The sequence below is a fragment of the Tyto alba genome, unplaced genomic scaffold (genome assembly GCF_018691265.1).
Source record: "Tyto alba isolate M040663 unplaced genomic scaffold, T.alba_DEE_v4.0 Super-Scaffold_8, whole genome shotgun sequence".
Lineage (NCBI taxonomy): Eukaryota > Metazoa > Chordata > Aves > Strigiformes > Tytonidae > Tyto > Tyto alba.
The window spans coordinates 24,516,441-24,534,853 of record NW_024881329.1 but is presented as its reverse complement, the minus strand read 5'-3'; the positions used below and the strand labels follow the sequence as shown (position 1 = coordinate 24,534,853).

Here is an 18,413-nt window from a genome sequence, read left to right as displayed (position 1 = left end):
CTACGGACGGACACGGCCCGGCGCGAACGAGACCGGGAGCAGAGAAGCAGGAGACGCACTGCGTCCGCAGCAGAGCAGCCCGACTGGCTCAGAGAGCACAGATGCTGTTTGTTCTCGGCCCGATTACCTCGCTGCACATACTGTCTTTGCTGCAGTTCTTGTTATCCTTGTCTGTTGCTTCCTCCTCCACCTTTGCAAGGGAAAAAAATAAAAAGGGTATGAATAAAAAATCAGCGCCGGGGGTGGGGATGGGAGGAGACGGAACAGCTGGAGTTGGAGCATCGGGAGCCGGGATGCTCCACAGAAGCCGGAGGCGGGGAGCTACGGTGGAGCTGGGATTCAGGGAACGAGCCAGGCGACCCGCGCGGACAGCTTCTACTGCAGGAACCGAGAGCCACGAAGGCTTTGCTCCTCGGGGGGACGGAGGTGTCACCCCCACCTGGGACAGAGACCCCACACCCACGGTCCTCGGCTCTGCAGGGGAGACTCCGGTGCTTTGCGAAGCCCAACTGTGCAACCACGCGCCCTGGGGGCTCTTGGCCTCCCTCCTGCAGGGCTCAGGGCTGGGACAAAGCGGGTTTGGGCTCCGGGGGGGTCCTGATGCTGCTCCTGCAACCGTCCACCAGATAGACAGGCTGACCTGGGGCCCCGCAGCACAGTCCAGCACCAGCGGGTCTCCTCGTCCCTGCCTGCCGGTCCCCGGTCACTCGGGGGAGGTTCAGCTTCCGCCCCTCAGGCAAGCCAAGAATCCCATCTTCTTATTTCCTGGAAAACTCTTCCAGGTTCACACTCCTCCATCCTCTGTTCAACGTCCTCTGGCGAGCGTGGCTGCCGTGCTCCAGGGCACGTGCTCCAGGCCCTGCACCGTGCCCCCCGCGCCGCGCGGTGCCAGCCCTGGAGCCTGAGCACAAGCACCAACACCCCGGCCGCGGGCGATGCCCGGCAGGCAGGGAGCTTCCAGCTAAGTAAGGGAAGGGGAAGGCATCGCTCCCGTCTAGGAGCCTCCACCACCAGGCAGCTGCAGGGCACGTTCTCCTGGGTCCCCGTTTCAGACTCGCCGTGTTCAAGCCCTGGTTTAGGTCCCCGGGTCCATCAGCTGGCAGAGACAAGCCGCCAGCAGCAAGGGGAGGGCTGGTGCCAACAGCACCCATCAGATCAAGAGCAACAAGAGAGGATCCGACCTCCAGCGAGGGAGAGCAGCATCTGTGGGACAGCGGGGACACGGGACGGCGATCCCGCAGCCACGCAGGGGCGAACGCAGGCCGGGGCACCGCGGGGCCGGCCGAGCCAGCCGACTGCCCGCGGCTTTTCTAGCTGCTGCCTCCTCCCCGCGAGCGAAGCCGAGGGGAGCAGTCCCTGGGGACGGCAGATGCGGGGCAACCCCGAGGAGGAGCAGCAGATGGGACGCAAGGTGACAAAACGTCTCCCTCGAGTGGGAGGAGAGGACAGGGAAGCGCAGCGGTGGGGCTGGAGGAGGCAGGGCGGGCTGGCTCGCGCGCATCTCCCCACCCGGGGCTCAGAGCCAGGTCTAAAGCGCAGCTTTGACAGGAGGCTGAGCAGGCACCTCAGGCTGTGATTCAGGAAAAAAAAACAAACCAAACCAAAACAACAATCCACCCCGAAACCTTCCTGTAGCTCTCAGCAGCTTTTTGCTGGGGGCTCGCCCAACCCTTTCTGACTAACTCAGCAGCCTGCACAGTCTCTCCGAGAACGGACGATTTGCCACCTGCATTCGGCAGCGGCGCGCCGCACCGCCTGGGCTCGGGGTACCCCGGGCAGGCGCACCCGCGCGAGGCTCTCCCACACCGGCAGCTCCTCGCTGCGGCGGCAGCACGGAACACCCTCCACCCGCAGAGCCCAACCCCGCACTCCCCAGGGACCCGGCCTCGCCGCTCGGAGCACCCGGTTACTCCCCGCGCGAGCTGCTGGGAAGGGCCAGGCAGCAGAAATGCTCGCCGCCTGCGAAAGGTGAAGCCGTTTCCCTGCGGTTCCGGGCCCTTACCTCCTTCCTCCACTTGAGCTCGCAGAAAACCCGTTCGAAGCATTCATGCATGTAGTTGAACTGCAAAGAGAAAGGGGCGCTCTGAGGGCAGCGAGCAGCCCCGGCCTCCAGCCCCCCCCCCGGCTTCCAGCCGCCCCGGCTCCGGTTGCCAGCCCGGAGCTCCCCGCGCTTCGGGCTCCTCCTGGTGGCCGCCGTCCCTTGTGTCACCTCCCGCCCCGAAACCGGAGCACTGGGTGCTCCTCCAGCTTCCCTGGGGGGAAAATCAGCAGGCTCTGGGCTTTTCCTCAGCCAATCTGCAGAGCGCGGGGGTACTTACGTAGGGGGTGAAGATTTTAACCCATCGGGGTTTCTTCTCTCCTCGTGCGTATTCGAAACAAAACGCCATTCCCTCCTCGTCCGTGTCCCACCGCTGCATTTCGTCCCATTCGAATGCTATTACCTGGTTCTGGAGGCAGAGGAGACCCCGGTGAGGCCAGAGCCCAGCAGGCCCAGGACGGGGGGGGGGGTTAAGGCAGATCAGGTGGCAAAAGCGAAGCCAGGCAGGGGGGGAACGAGGAAGCCTCGGGCAGCCTTGCTGCGGCGAGGGGCGTGAGCCGAGGAAGCAGCGGTGGCCACCCACGCTCACACCCCCGGGCGAAGCCCTGCGCTCCCACCCGCTGCCGAAATCCCTTCGGAGGCCGCTCGGCAGCGGCCCTGAGCCCCAGCGCTTCGGGGACGCGGCGCTGGGGCAAAGCCGAGGTGGAGGCCGGGGGCTGAGCCCAGCGCCCCGGGACCGGAGGGCAGCACCCCCTTACCTCCAGCTGGCCCTCCTCCGTGCAGGCGTGGAGTTTAAAGTGCTTAATGCTGATGGCTGTGATGACATGTCCCTTCCGCCGAGAGTCGCAGGAGCAATGGGGGAAGATGATCTCGTTGTAACCCTCACACGTCCGTAACATGTTTAAATACTGCGGAGAGAAAAAGCCGCAGGGGTTGGCTTGCTCGGGGAAGGGAAGGGCACCCCCGCTCCCTCCTGCTCCCTACCTTGCCTCCACCTCTTGCAAGCCCTAGTGCTAAGAGCTGCCCCCTTGGAAACCCCTGGCTTTGCCCCAGCCCAGGGAGGCTGGATCCCCTCCAAAGGAAACCAAAACCCCGGAGGAGGCAGCAGGGCTGTGCCAGGGGAAAGGAGGAGAGCCCTCCAGCTGCTCAGTCCCCCTCCCCAAACCGTGGACCCAGCCGGGCAGAGGTACGCCCAGAGCCCCTCGCAGCCTCCCCCGCCAAAAGCCCCTCCCAGGAGAGCTGGTGCCGCCCGAGTCGCCGCCGATCAGCACCACCGATCAGCGCGACCGTGCTCCCCGGGAGGGCGGGGGCCGGCACCCGCGCACCGCTCCCGCCAGAGCCACCCCCGCCCGACCGCGGGCCCAGAAAAAGAGGCGGCGGGGCAGATGTGGCATCCGGGATTCTCGGAGTCCCTCGTGCAAATGCTACAACCCATTAAAAGGCCCAAAGAGGAATTTGGGCTAGTTCTTCCTTTCTGAGCCCTGCGGCCTCTCGCCGCACGAGAAAGGTTTACACAGGGCAGAACTGCAACAAAGCCTGAAGTGACGTTTTAGCGGGGAACAAGCCACATCCAGACTGGAGGAAGGGGCCAAATCCTCCAGCGTTGTGCTCCAGGCAGGACCCGTAATAACATGGGGAGGTAGAGGATGAAATACTTGGACTTCCCAGGCTCGTTGGGACACAGATGTCATCTTCTTGAGTTCCTGCTAGACCAAGGCCCTGCTGCACCTGGTATGCATATGTGTGTGTGTCTATATATATTTATAAATGCTGGGATATACCCTTTCCAAAGATTCAGATCTTTCTTTGGCCATTACAAAGCCAGTGAGAGGACCAGAACCAAAACCACGAGATAACCCACAGAAGGAAGCGACTATTTACTGATCCTTACCATTAGTTAATAATTAACCCTCTTGGCTTAGCACTTCAGGTGACCCTTGCGGGGTGTGCCCCAAGGCAGTGCCCCCACCAGGGACCCCCAGAGCTACCGCAGCCAAACCAGCTTCGAGGGGAGGCCCGACCACGGCCAGCCGAGCTGGAGAAGGGGATCCCAAGGCCACTGCTCTGCCAGAGCGGCCACGCTGGCCACGGCAACGCGGGCGAGGTGCAGCGAGCCAGGGAAGGGGCAGCCTGCGTTCCCCAGGTACCAGCAGCCCTGGAAGTTATTTACAAGGCAGATTCTTCTGCTGTTTGATCTTCGAGCCAAGCTCGCGTCTGGCAGATGAGCTCAGGGCATCCCCTTCACCCCCCAGGTCCAAGCCAGGCAGGCTCCTCGAGTCACGCCAAGCCCCCAGGCGTTTGCTGGGCAGGGAGATAAGAGGCAGAAAACCCCTGAGCAGACAGTGAGCTCTGACACGGGATTTGCAATCTGGGAAGACTTCTGCTAGGCAAAAAAAAAAAAAAAACTAAAAAACTAAGGCACCGAGGGGGCAGCAACTCGCATTACGAGCGGGCCAGGCGGCTCCAGCATCTCAGAGGCAGTGGGAGGCGGACAGGGACCTTTGCCTCTCAGTTACTGGGAAGCAAGAGCCGTCCCCGAAGGGCCGCAGGTGGAGGATTGCTACACCACACGCTGAGCACCTCACCTTTCAACACCGGCAACAACCCCCAGGGTTTGATCGCTGCCTCGTCTGGAGCCGAGTCAAGGGCTGATCTTGCCAAGGACGAGCCGCTGCTCAGCGGCGCCAGGCACGAGGGTTGTTTTGGCTGGGGCGGCGGGCGACCCCCGGGCACGGCCCAGCCCTGCCTGGCGCTCCTGCGCCAAGCCCACACCCTCCTGGCTCTCTATTGCTTTCCAAGAAAAAGGTGCTTTCCGAGGCTGCGTGCATGGAATGCTTTGGGCTGGGAGGGACCTCAAAGCCCCCCAGTGCCCCCCCCTGCCCCGGGCAGGGCCCCCTTCCCCCAGCCCAGGGGGCTCCCAGCCCCGTCCAACCTGGCCTTGAACCCTTCCAGGGAGGGGGCAGCCACAGCTGCTCTGGGCACCCGGGGCCAGCGCCTCCAGACACAGCACTGCAAACAGGACAGCTAGGATCACTCACCATGACCATCTTTCTCTGCTCACACAGCTTCTGTAACTGGTAGGACTTCTCCTCCGCTTTGATGTAGCCTTTCTTGACATCATCAACAGCCTAGACAGAAAAAGGGAAAGGGAACCCAGGAGGTCAGACTAGAGGGCTCTTCACTGAGTCGCAATGCTTTGCTTTCCCTGAGGCTGCTCTGACCACCACCCAAACCCACAGCCCCAGAAGGTGACCAACGTCCCCGGCGAGGCAGAGGGATGGAGAGGCCCAAAGAGGTGGCTGTTTGCACTCACTGGCCCGCCTGGGGCCGCATACAGATGCTTAAGGACCTGGGCGGGCTTCGGAAGAATGTCCCCCGGCAGAAGAGGATGGATCTGGAAATGCTGGTACCTGCAAACCTGCTGTTGCCTCCGGGCACAGGTAAGGACAGGCTGGTACCACCCTGCCAACTCCAGACAGAGGCAGAGCTGCCTCCAGCAGAGCAGTGCTGGCTTTTACCCACCCGACTGCTGGCATGCAAATGTATTTTTCCTTTAGGACTCAGCAGGTACACAGCCCCTTCCTTTCACTCCTCAGCTGCACACCCCAGCAAGGACCCCTGCCCCTGGCACAAAGCGGCTTGTAAAGCTGCCAGCCAGTAAAGATCCAGTCTAGGAGATCAAAGAATTTGACAACTATTTTTATTTTAATTTGTACCAGAGGCTGGTACAAGCTCAGTTCAGAGAGTGCTGGGACAGCGTTTTTGGTGGTTGAGACGGAGCAGGACTCATCTTACTGAACTTTGCAGGTATCTACCTCTGAGCTGGTCATCCTAGACCAGGCAATGGGAGAACATGGCCCTTCTGGGACTCATTTCATCTCAGAGAATCCGCATAAAGTGAAATCCCAGGCAGAAGCGTCCCCGCTCCTTAGGCTGGACAGGGAGAAGTCCGCTCCCCACCTTCACTGACACCGCACAGAACTGAAAACCATCCAACCCGAGGAGCGCAGCCGCCCGCGACCCGTTTAGCTGGCTCTGGGAAGGCAGCTTCCCGCTCCGGCCACGGCAGGGCCACACGTCCCCCACGGCGCGGCCGGGCCCCCAGCCGTGGACTGCTACGCCTGGCAGTGACCCGGGCAGGACTGGCCCTGGGCCTCCCGCTCCGCTGCCAGCGCCGAGGGACAGCCAGGCCCTCGCGTCGCCGAAACGGCAGCTTCTGGGCGCCTACCTGGTGGAAGAAGTAGGTGACCGCCAGGTCATTGTCATTGAGAAGAACCTCCTCCTCTGTAGTGAAGAGCCATTTTCGGATGGTCAGGCACGTTCCCGGCACCGCCGAGGTGTAGTTCTGCACGTAGAGTTTGTGGGGAAATTCATTGGGCGCCAGTTTGCGCACTGGAAGAAACGCACGGCACGGAGGTGAGCACACAGCCCCGCGCAGCGGCGGCCGCGGCCGCAGCCCGGCTGCTGCACAGATCAACACCGGCGAAGCCCTTCGCCGCGCCCGCCGGGATCAGGACCCCAGCTCCGCTCCTCCGACCCAATCCAGCTCTCCCCAACGCCCGCTTCCAGCGCGCCACCCGCGCCGCTGCCTGGCAATCGCCTCGAGTGCAGCGGCGGGAACCTGCGCGGGACTGAACTCTCGGCTGTCGGAGAGCTCGGCACCACGGCCCCACCTCGGCCCCACTGCACCACGGCCCCACCTCGGCCCCACTGCACCACGGCCCCACCTCGGCCCCGCTGCACCACGGCCCCACCTCGGCCCCACTGCACCACGGCCCCACCTCACCCCCCGCTGCACCACGGCCCCACCTCGGCCCCACTGCACCACGGCCCCACCTCGGCCCCACTGCACCACGGCCCCACCCCCCCCGCTGCACCCCGGCCCCACCTCGCCCCCCGCTGCACCACGGCCCCACCTCGGCCCGCTGCACCACACCCACCTCGCCCCCCGCTGCACCACAGCCCCACCTCGCCCCGCTGCACCACGGCCCCACCTCACCCCCCCACTGCACCACGGCCCCACTGCACCACAGCCCCACCTCGGCCCGCTGCACCACGGCCCCACCTCGGCCCCCCTGCACGCAGGGAGATCCACCCTGCCCAAGCCTCGGGATCACAGTGCCCTGGACCTACGCGCTGTCCCCACAGCGTGGGGGGACTGGAGCAGGTCCCCCCGCGCGTTCCCCACAGCGTGGGGGTCTGGAGCAGGTCCCCGCCGTCCCGGCAGGCTGCCCCAGAGCCCGGACAAAACCAGCTGCATTGCTCAGCCAAGCTGGGGCAGCTGGGCCACCAGTGAGCCCCTGTCGAGGCATTTACGGCGTTCAAATCTGCTTTACCCAGCTACGAGGGACAAAGAGGCAAGGGCCAGTGTGCCTCCTTCATCAGGTGGGGATATGGTCACTGTCTTGCTGCAGATGGAGCTGACGGTTTCCAGAGAAATTAAATGGAACGTATCCAGACAGGAATAAATGTGGATGTTCCCGGTGTGTCCAGAAAGCACAAGCCATAAAGGTTTACTGGAGTTTTTATTTTCCAGCACAGTTTGAGAAGGGCAGCACTCAGGAACGATGAGTTAATAGCTCCCGTTAGAAGCTGCCACCCTGAAATTTCCTGCACGAGGCCGTGCCAGCGCGCCACGGCCTCCCGGCTGCCAGGAGCAGGAACCCCTGCCCCCGGCTCCCCGCACAGCCCTGCCTCAGCAACCCCGAAACACGGGGGCCCTGGTCTTCCCCCCCGTGTCCGTGCCCCGCTCCATCACGCCAGCACCCCGTAACCCCCCCAGAGCCACCACAAACCCGGTGGCAGCGGCAGAGGCCACCACTTTTACGGGAGACTGGTGATGTTGGCTGCCCCAGGGTCAGCACCTGGACCCAGACCCAGCCTGTTCTGTGAGATGAGGCGCTTCGGGAGGGCTTCAAGAAGCTAAAAATCATCCCAGCCATTCAGCCAGAATCTTATGAGAATGAGCGAGAGCCCTAGAAATCTCTTCCTACGAGGCACAGTTTGCAGTAACAACCGCATGAGTTTGAGGCACAGAGAGATGAAGATCCAGAAATGAAGGTACCCAGCTGGGAATGAGAAATGCACTTGGCTTAAAACCCAGCGGAGGGAAAAAATAAAACACAAACCAACCACGACACCCACTTTGTGGTGCGACCACGACATTCTGGCCTCTCTGCAGCTTCAGCAAACCCGATGTGAGGCTGGGTGAGATCAGAGATTGCTGCGGCCAGCTATCTGAACAGCAGCCAGGAGACCCCGGCACATGCTCAACAGGAAGGATGGCAATTATTTAAGTGCCAAAATGATCGCCCGGAGTCCCACAGTTGAGCCTCAAATCTCATCAGGATTTAACCACGGAAGGAGAGATGAGAATCTAAGACGCAGCTCGCCGTCAGGACCCAGGTACCGCCCCGAGCCCACGTGTGCACAGCCCGAGGGTGCCCTCACTCTGCCCCCCGGTGCCCCCGCTCCGCCCCAGGCCGCTGCCCTCCTCTCCAGAGGCTGCCACGTTGCAGGGACGCTGCCCACTTTTTCTAAGCTCGCCAGACCCTTTGAACTAAAGTAAAACGCGTGGCTCCGCTTCACAAAAAGCTCGTCTCCTCGAGCTGATTAAGAAAGGGAAAGCCGAGCGGCAGCAAAAAAGCCACCGAACTTTGTGGGCTCCTCATTACCAGAGCCTGCTGTGCCCGCCCGGTCCCTGCCGGGGGCTCCTCATTTCGCCAGTAGAGACAAGGCCTAAATGAGAGCGCCACCGGGCCCTGCTAGCGCCGCAGAGCTTTCCCCTCAGTTGCTCGTCAGGGGATGAAGAGACTTACCGAAGGAGTGATTGATCACTTCAAACAAGGCGAAGTAGTTTGCGGTAATACTGTCCATTCCGACCTTCGCAGCCACAGCCTGAGAAGCAACCGAATGGGAAAAGAGGGTGAGAAAACCAGGAGGCACCCGCTGCGGCGCAAGGCTGGCTCCATACAGGTTGTTCCCAAGTATGCCCTAGCCCGAGGTGTTAGTCACCACAGAAAACCGGAATTATACTCTCCCAGCAAAACCAGAGGTTTTCTTAAGCAAGGGCTTCGACTCTCCTGCTTTCACCTTCCCGTAAATTGCTCCAGATTCTAAGCGCCCCATGGCTGATAATTAGGTCACCTTCTCTTCTGATGCCTCCAGCTTCCGCCCCTGGCAGGAGGCGTGCACACCTCCCCCGGGAGCTCCCTACATCAGCGTCAGCCCTGCACGCTGATGCCCCAGCCAGAACTCACGCACCTTGGCAGGGGCGACGCGGAATTCCAGAGGCCGTGTCCCAAACGGGCCCGGTCCTGCCAATCCCACCTACGTGCGGGATTGCGCTGCGCAGGCCTGAGCCCCTGCTCTTTCACAGCCCTCTGCCTCCCTCACTTGCAGCAACAGCTTGAGCTCCCCTGTCAGAAGGGGTCCCCCCTGCATCACCTTGCTCCCCCCAACCCACTGACAGGTTCCACTTTTCCTCCTGCAGCGCAGGAGTCGGTTCTCCTTAGTTTTCCACTTAAAGCGCCGGGCCTCCGGCCACTTGCAAGCCTGTAACCTGGCCAGAGCATCCCCCCAGAGGGTCGCTGCTTAATGCTCAACTTGCTGTCCTGCCAGGGAGCCGCTCCTGGGTCCAACTCCTCCACCGCGGCCACTGCAAGCCGCAACACACAATCTGTCTGGCGCTCAGAGCCAGCCACCAGCTTTAAGATATTATCAGTGAAAATTAACTCAGCAATGGCTCTGTCCTTGCAGCCAAGCCTGCCAGCGAAATCGCCGCCTCAGCACGGCGGGTGGTTAGGGTTTCCTCGCGCCCCTGTCCTCGCGGCTCCGGCAGAGCGGCGTCACTGCTGCCCACCTGCACTCCAGGGGGCAGAGAGAAGCAAGCGGGCGCCTGCGGGGTCCTGGCTAACGCCGAATCATGCCAATCTTCCAGCCGAGGCAAAAAAAAAAGACATAGCCCACCTGGTACACCTGGTCTGTGGTGCTGTTCTTTTTGACTCTGACTGTCACTGTTGTTATATCTGGTAACGCCACTCGGAGCTCCACGTCCGAGACGCCGTTGTAATTCTGCAGAAGGGAAGGGGAGAGGACAGAAATCAGCGGCACGCAAACCAAGCCCTGAGCTCTATGGAGCATTTATTGTCTCATGCTGGCTAATTAAAATGGTCACTCCTAACGACCCGCTGCTCGGCAAGCCTCAGGAATCCCATCTCAGTCTGCACCAGAGACATTCTGAAAGGAGGCAGATGCGAGCTCTGCTCGGAGACAGGACGCTGAGCAAACCGCTTCAGACCACGCCGGGGCAGGGCTGTCCATTCATGGGTCTGCCAGTGAAGAGCGACAGAGAGCTCTGGGACACGGCAACTACACGCACCACGGAAAGGTTGGAGAAAGAGCAATAGCTGAAGGGCAAACAGAGCTCACTGCTGCTGCCTGCAACTCAGACCTGGGGAGAAGCAAGTCAAACGGACTGCTGCTCAGAGGGCCCGTTGCCTTTCTGGCCAAAGGCTGACGAATACAAACAGCTCGCAGATGCAAAGCTACCTGGGCTGCCACCAGCACAGACACCAGCAGGAAAGTCAGCAAATGTGGGCTTTTTTTTTTTTTTTTGCTGGGTCTCCCCTTGCCAGAGCGCCAGGGTACGCAGCGAGGCCTCGCGGCTGGTTCCGCTCGGCAGCAAAGCCGCCCCCGGCTGCTGCTGTGGGGAGAAGGTTTCCTACGGGCAGGAACAGGCAGCAAACTGCAGCCCTGGGGCTTCTGCCACGGCTTTGTGTTCCACCAGCGCAGGCTTTGGCAGGCGACGCCTCTGCCCCCTGGTCCAGTCCTACCAAGCCTGCGGCCCCTGCAGCGGCAGGTCACGGCAGAGCTCCAGCGCGGTCACCTACAGGCGCCTACCTCATCCGACTCGGACAGGAACTCCTGCATGATGTCACTCTCCCCAATGACACGTATCGAGCACACTGCGGGGCAGAGAGCGCAGGTTAGTGGGGTGCCCGGGGGGCAGGGGAGCCCTCCCCCACTCCCGGCACCGGCCCAAAGGCGGCGTGGAAATAAGAACTGTCTGTTCGCGGGCGGCGTGAAGCACGGGTGGCATCTCCAGCCCGGAAAAACCTTCCCAAAGCAAGTGCTTTCCGGGCTGTATCAGGTGTCCTGGCACGAAGACCGATCCAGCCTGAGCCCCCTACACTGGCAAGCGAACAGCGGGGCTGAGTAACTCACCGAGATATTCCCGTGGGTGAAATCCAGACCCCAGGCGCACTGCCCACCGGAGCTTTAGACTATACTTACGAGTGGGCAAGAATTTAATAAACAATACTTTTGCCTCTAGGAGAAAAAATTTCTTCCAGAGGGACTGAAACTATTTGGGAATTTAGGCCAGGTTTTCGGCAAATAATTTGGACCCTAACTGTATCGCGTGGCCTCTAAAACGCAACCAGCCTGCCCCCTCCTCCAGCCAGCCTGTAACCGAGGGCAGAGATGAATGAGCTGGGCAAGGCAGGGCTGAGATATCAGTGGGGGGGGAAAACCTGACCCACGTCCGTCCTCTGGGAAGAGCGGGCTTCACTCCTGGGTGCTGGGCAGGGGAAGAGCCTGTTAAACTCACACACACTAACTGAGCTGCTTCCAGGCGACTAAGAAAGTAAGATAGCACCCCAGGACAAGGGGGCATTGCTGCCCAAATCCCACCTACAGCCTCTGCCCGGCAACACGTGGGGTCAGATCTTTTAGCCAGGCATCCTGATACAGAGAGAAGGTTTTGCATCCACTTTCCCATCATCTGAGCTCAACCTAAAGGAAACCCCTGCTGCAGGCATTACAGTTCTGATTAAAAAGGACCGAAGCGCTCAGCCGCGAGCAAGCTCAGGTTGAGCTGAGCTCCCCTGGTGAGAACAGCCTCGAACACCACGTTCTCCCTGCTCCAAAGCTTCCCTCCTCTTCCTCCTCCCCGTGCTCCCTCATCTCCAAGATTACTGGTGAGCAATATGACACTATAAATAAAAGCTCGTTGTGCATTAAAAAACTAATTATACATGTTGCTGTTGGAAGTGCACTGCAAGCCGGCAGCACATGCATCGTTAAAGCTGTGGCAAGTCTGAGCTCCCCCTCGCCACTTCAGCTGTGAGGTCCAATCCAGCTACAAACGAGCTTCTTTCCCTCACAGGTAAACAAATGCCCGTGAAGTTCTGGACCACCCGTGGGAGGATGCACCCTGAGGATTTGTCTCCCCGCTTGCGAGGAAGGCGGCGCACGCTCCCAGCTCAGTACCTTTCTCCAGGTACTCCTCCAGCCCTCGCCGCCGGGCGTCCAGCTGCTGCTCTGACAAAGAGAACGGCCACTTCCCCGGGAGACGCGGAAAAGTGAAGTTGGCAAATTCCCGTTTCAGGTTCTGGTGCAGGATGGCAAACTCCCGGTACCGCTTCGAGCAGAGCTGGCGGCCCGCCATGTAAACATTGTAGACCTGCAGGGAGGAGAAGAGGCTCACTGGGGTGAGAAAAGCTTTCCAAAGGCAAACCGGTACAGCTCTGCCTCCCTGGGCCCACAGGCAGTGCAAGACTAAATCAGGCGGGTTTGAGCTAGGATGAGAAACTGGTACCAACAGTTAAACACACCACTGCTTGTCCCTGGAGCTGGAGGCCGTCCCAGCTACCACCTCCATCCGACAGCAGCAGGACCAGCCTGAGCTCGAGGCACCTTTCTACTCCAAAAAACCACCCAAACCCTTCGCAGAAGGCCCCGCTGCAGCCGTCACGGCGTTCACCTCGGTCCCGTCCTGCTCACAGGAGGGTCCTCGTGATGCACCAAGAGCCTCGTCCCCTTCCCCATGCACTCGACGCTACTGCTGAGCTTCCAGCCTGCTGCAGAATTGAGCCCCACGTTGCAGCCAAAGTCCCCGAGCTCGGGATTCAGGTTCGTGGCTACTTCCCCCGAGACGCAGAGAGGTCCCAGGCCGAGCAGGAGGCTTGGTTTGTGTCTGGACGCAGCCCCTGGCAGCCGTCAGGGGCAGATCCCAGCCACGGGGCAGATCCCAGGGGAGCGGCAGCGAGAAATCTTTTAGGAAAATCCCATGTTAACTAGTTTCTTCCCTACGCACGCACTCTTCCAGTTTCATTCTGGGCACCGTTAGGGCGACAGGACTCTGGTCCCGAACAGGGGAAACCCGGAGCAGAGTCCCGGTCGCAGGACGTTTCTCAGCACCGCGATGCTCTTCGGGGAATTCCCTTCCCATCCATTAACCAGCCGCCTCCATTTGTGAAGTCAGTCTGCTCAGTCTTGCAGGCAAGTTAAACAAGCTCTTATCTAGGCATTGCTGACGTGCCCTCAGCGATAAGGAGGTCCCAAACAGCAGCGCTACCTGAATTAGCTTCACCCGAGGAAACGGATGCAGTGGGGAGGAGAGCAGGTTCGTGCTTTTTCACGTTGCACAAGGGATGTGTTTGGAACCGCAACCTTTCCTCCTGAGGAGAGGAGCATCACCCTCCGCCGTCCTCGCGAGGCCGAAGGGCTGGCACGGCACAGAGGTGGAGTCTGGCAAGAGACACGTGTCGAAGACGCACCGAGGGCAGCTTCAGCAGCAGCCAGAACACTCGGCCCCCCAGCTGCCAGGGGAGGGCCCGGCGCAGCCCCAGCTCACTCACCCACCACGTCTGCGCTCCAGACGCCCGCCTGACAACCTTCACAGGGGGAAGGCGCTCCAGCAAACACACAGCTTTTTCCTTAAGAAGCAGCATGCGTTCAGCCCTTCGCACCAGCTCAAGAGACGCTGGGATGGGGCTGGATCCAAACAGCAGCAGGTACTGGCAGTCTGGAGAAGAGGCTCCCTGCGGAGCCGCGGACGAACGACACGCCGAGACGGGTTCAGTGTGGGTGATAGAGCATCAATCACCGTGTGTCTTTATTGGTCCAGGGTACATATATTTATACAGACAATGATAATTATTATGCCCACTAGTCACTAGCTGATTGGATTAAGCTCTAAAGGTCGTATTCGCACAGTCCACCTACTTGCAGTTAGCTACAGCACAAGCTTCTCATAACACTAAGTTTCTCATGTTACTATTTCTAATTCCTCTTGACTTGTTTTCGATACACAACAGTACCGTAACACAATGTTTCTCAGACCACCGTTACCCTAACACTGGGTTTCTCAGACCACCGTTACCCTAACACTGGGTTTCTCAGACCACCGTTACCCTAACACTAGGTTTCTCAGACCACTATTCCCAATTCCTCTCAACCTGTTTTCGACACACCACGGTACACAAGGCCGAAGCGTCCTTGACATTCCTCCTGTATCAGCAGCTGCGAGCAGCTGCAGGCAAACCCTAGTGAGGCCCAGCATCAGCAGCTAGAGCAGCCCTAGAACAGGCTCTGATCGTACAACTGCTCGGTGGGCTCAGGACCCTTGTCTCTGAGCCATTCTCCAACAGCTCCCTTTGGCCCTCCCTGCACTGTGCTGCTTGAAAAACCTCTGGCTTCTGGGACCCTTCTCCGGCCCCACGCGGTACGCCTGGCCTGGCAGCCTCCCGCCAGGGCTGGGAGAGCAGGGCACAGGGGATGCACGTGCTCTCTGCGAGGCTGCAAGGATCCCGTCTGACCCCTTCAGAGACAGACAGACTGACATGTTGAAGTGGCAGGCTTTGCACAGGAGCCGGACTCTTCTGTGGATCTGAGCGCCGGGGAACCCTCTCCACCATTCCTCACACACACACGCTGCTCCTGCAACGCCGATGCTGGATCCTTGGGAAAATGCCTCCGTCCTCAGCTGGGAGAGGAAAAAGTGATGAGCCAGTTCGTCATCTGCCTCCTGGCACTTCACACAACCACGTGGTCGTGTCCCGAGGGCGACTGCTCCAGCCAAGCCCCCCTCCCAGCCTGGGAGGGCGAGAGAGCCAGCGCAGGGCACAAAGCTTCCAGCCACGAGTCAAAGCAGCGGTGTAACTAAAACGCCCGACACTCGCCACCTCACCGTCCGCCCCCACCCACGGCCGCACAGTTCCCTGGCTCTGGAAAAACGAAGACAGCACAGAGAGCCACGGGAAAACACGGGCCAGACGTGTAGGACTGTGCTCCTCACAATAAGCAGCTATTTGCAGGGGGAAGAATACCGCTCTTGTGGCAGGCTGCTGTCTCCACCAGCCGAGGCTCGGCTGCCGGCACCGCCGGCCCTCGCCACAGCTCCGAGCAGCGGCCGGCAGCAAGCCGGGGCAACCCGGAGAGTCTGCAAGCCCAGCATCTGTGAACACTGCGCAGCCAGGCAAGGAGGCAGAAGAGCTAAGCAAGGCCAGGCCGACCGAGGAGGTGAAACACGCCCCAAACGTTGCAAGAAGAAACAGTTCTGCAGATCAGTGTCCTTGTCCAACCTGCTTTGGGTCCCTCTCCAAACATCTCCCTACCAGCCACCCCAGTGAGCCAGAATCAACCTTAAACCTCGGAGGATGCGCCCATGACAGATCACGTTATCCAGGAAAACGACTGCCGGCCTCCCCAGTAAGTGCAACAGAAGAGGCAGAGAACCCAAAGGAAAAAGTCTTTTTACAGCTCTTTCCCTTGACGTTCCCTGAAGGGGAAAAAATCCTGGAGATGGGAAACTATGCTTCAAGACATCTGTTCCCTTTGCTTTACATCTATCACAGATGTCCTTCACACTTGCTGTAAAACAGGAGATACAAGTATGAAAGCTTATAAGAACAAAATAATAACTTCCTACTTAATCTTCACAAGAGATCAAGCTATTGCAGATACATTAATAAAAAAGCTTCCCAGCACATAAGAAACAGCTGCAAAACTAAAACCAAGCACAGTGAGAATGAAGACGGGGCAAGCCTAAATAAGAGAGCGTCACAAACAGTCAGTAATAAACGAACATGCCTCCGTCCTGAAGACAAACAGAGGGTGTTGCTACCGAGCGTCGCTAACAGCGAGGAGCCTGCCAGCTCGGGGCGCAGAGGTCCAGGAAACGCTGTCCAAGCTGATACTAACCACAAACTTCTCGCCGTTCTGCTCCACGTGCTTGTACGTGGGGATGGAGATGGGCACAGCTTGTTTTTCCGTGTAGTCGTAGAATGACTGCCCCAAAGAGTCATCGCTGGGATCCAGATTATCTGCCTCGTGGGGAGGCACGGACAGCACCGTCAGAATTAACTCCTTCTCTCCTGCACGAATCAGGTCCACCACTTGCTTGTGTGTTGCTCCTTCGACGTTCACCCCGTTCCTGGGAAAGAGAAAGCAGAGGGGCCATAAGCAAAGCCGAGGTGGCTGCAGGGCCTTCCAACCACGCCAGGACCAGCCCAGAGATCCGTCACGTATCTGCTCCCTTCGAAAATCCCCCAGCCCCAACTGCCCTGGCTGCTCCAGTTTCGCTCTGGTCTGAACTTCATTCATTTTTCCTGTTGATGATTTATTGGGTTATTAGTTACTGAATTATGTTTAACAATTACAGACACAGCTAAAACTTCTTTGGAAGGTTCCTGCACCCCCTCCAATATTTAAAACAGGTTTTGCAGTTTTTACCATTTCTCAGTGGTATGACACGGCATGTTTGCATCCAGAACGTGAGCCTTTTCCCATCAGCAAATGCAAGGAGATGGCAGAACTGGGGAGGAAAACACTGAACGCACAGTACCTACTATTCCGCTAGCCCACCCCCCGATCCTCTGCAGCTCCAAAACAGAAATGGATTTCCCTGAACCTGAATTGAAGCTTGCAGGCGAACGGGAAGGAGAAAGCAGGCAAGGAGGCTCAGAGAGCAAAGGTAAGTGATTTCAGAAGCTGGTGCTCCCACCCACCGAGACACAGCCCCACGAGCACCCCTGCTCGGGTGCAGCGCAGGCGACGCGCGCTCACTTCGGTTACTTCCAGGCAAACTGCAGCGCGTTGCCCCAGAGAGCCCGGGAGCACTGCTACAGCCAGTCACGGTTTCTGCTTCCCAAATTGCCCCAACCTGATCACAAGAGCCCATCCTCAGGGAAGCTCTGAAGGCCCCAGACCTACCCCAGCCACCTCTAGAGCATTCCTGACATTCCTGCTCTCCCCACAGCTCGGTTAACCATCGCTTGGCTCTTGCTTTGCCCAGGAGATACGGACCGTACCTCGGCCAGCCTGGGAGGACGCTGGCCCTAGGACTTAATCTCAAAGCAAAGAGAGCTGTTAGGTTCTCTTCCAAATCTGGTAAAGGACAAGCCTGTTTTTCCTCCTGATAAGAGCTAAATTTAGTAGTGAGTCCCCATAAACTTTCAGGCATCACAAGCGTCTCTGTGAGGAGTCTGGTATCCAAAACATTCCCTGCACAAAAGGAAGGGGCAGAGCTTCACCCAGGGCTCCCGACCAGCCAGCCCAGCCACGCGCTCGCCCGGCCCACGGCTCCTGGGGGACGACGGGTCCCCTCCACCTCTGCTCCCCAAGCAGCTGCCTGGGACGGGCTGGAACAAACCCGCCACGGCGCTTCCCACCGCTGCTGAAGCAACACCAGCAACCACACCACAACCACAATTTGTCTTCACTCACACCTGGGAATTTCTCCACCAGTAAGCCCAGTGTCGCCCTTATTCCGTGCTGCTGGCTACGGCCATTACCTGCTGCTTCAGAGGAGTGCAAGAGGAGAGCAGCCTGCACTTTCCCAGCCACAAATCCTGACTGTGCAGGGAGAGAAAGGGCTCTCAGTTACTCCCTCTGGCAACCAGCTACTCCCGCCCCGAGCCTGGGAACAGACTGTCATCATCTTGCCGCCAAAGACGTAGTACTGGTCACAGAATCACCCCAGCTTGCCTTAAATCATAGTGCGGGATTTAGCTTTCAATCCCCAGCTCTCAAATGAAAGAGAGCAGCCCTTACCGCTTCACATCGATCATTTTTTTATTGAATTTTTACTTAGAAAAGTCGCCCTGGAAGGGTCTGATCTCAACCTACAAATCTAGGAGAGGGACGCCAGGCTCTGAACCAAGTTTAAAAAGCCCAAGCGGCGCTCGCGAGCCAGCGTCAGCGCCTGCACTTTGCCAGGAGTTGGACAAGAACACTTCCCCCGGTTATCAGCCCTCCTAGAGCTCCCAGGGAGGGGGGAGGAGGCAGCCCTCGGACACGGAGCAGCCCCCAAAGCAGCAAATTCAGTCGCGGGGCACAGCCCTCATCACTGCGTCACGCCGTTAGCCACCGACGCTGTCACACTAACGCGACGCTCGCGTCTGCTCCACCTGACCGATGCTCACGTGCCGCTCGCTTACCCCAGATCCCTTCCACTCGCCTCGAATAAACCAGGCTGCGAAGTCCTGCAGCGCCGCTGCCGGGTGTGGGTTTTGGTGGGTGGGGATGAACCGCCGGAGGCTGCGGTCAGGCGGAGCGGGCTGCTGTTTGCCCGCACCGGGAGGGACGGCGG

The 18,413-nt window shown here is 59.5% G+C and overlaps 1 protein-coding gene across 3 annotated transcripts in view; it reads right to left on the bottom strand.

Moving 5' to 3' along the window:
* Positions 1-18,413, bottom strand: part of LOC122152560 (sorting nexin-27) — a 32,388-nt gene that overhangs the window by 3,853 nt on the left and 10,122 nt on the right. The window contains exons 2-12 of one of the 3 annotated variants that reach the window (XM_042785168.1): positions 16,025-16,256; positions 12,311-12,503; positions 10,940-11,004; positions 10,007-10,111; positions 8,857-8,935; positions 6,267-6,430; positions 5,077-5,166; positions 2,797-2,946; positions 2,319-2,447; positions 2,003-2,062; positions 128-190 (exon numbers count right to left, since the gene is read on the bottom strand). In XM_042785168.1, the coding sequence (XP_042641102.1) occupies positions 128-190; positions 2,003-2,062; positions 2,319-2,447; positions 2,797-2,946; positions 5,077-5,166; positions 6,267-6,430; positions 8,857-8,935; positions 10,007-10,111; positions 10,940-11,004; positions 12,311-12,503; positions 16,025-16,256 (1,330 nt within the window). The remainder of the gene's footprint in view (positions 1-127; positions 191-2,002; positions 2,063-2,318; positions 2,448-2,796; positions 2,947-5,076; positions 5,167-6,266; positions 6,431-8,856; positions 8,936-10,006; positions 10,112-10,939; positions 11,005-12,310; positions 12,504-16,024; positions 16,257-18,413) is intronic. The other 2 variants (XM_042785166.1, XM_042785167.1) reach the window with 2 other exon arrangements.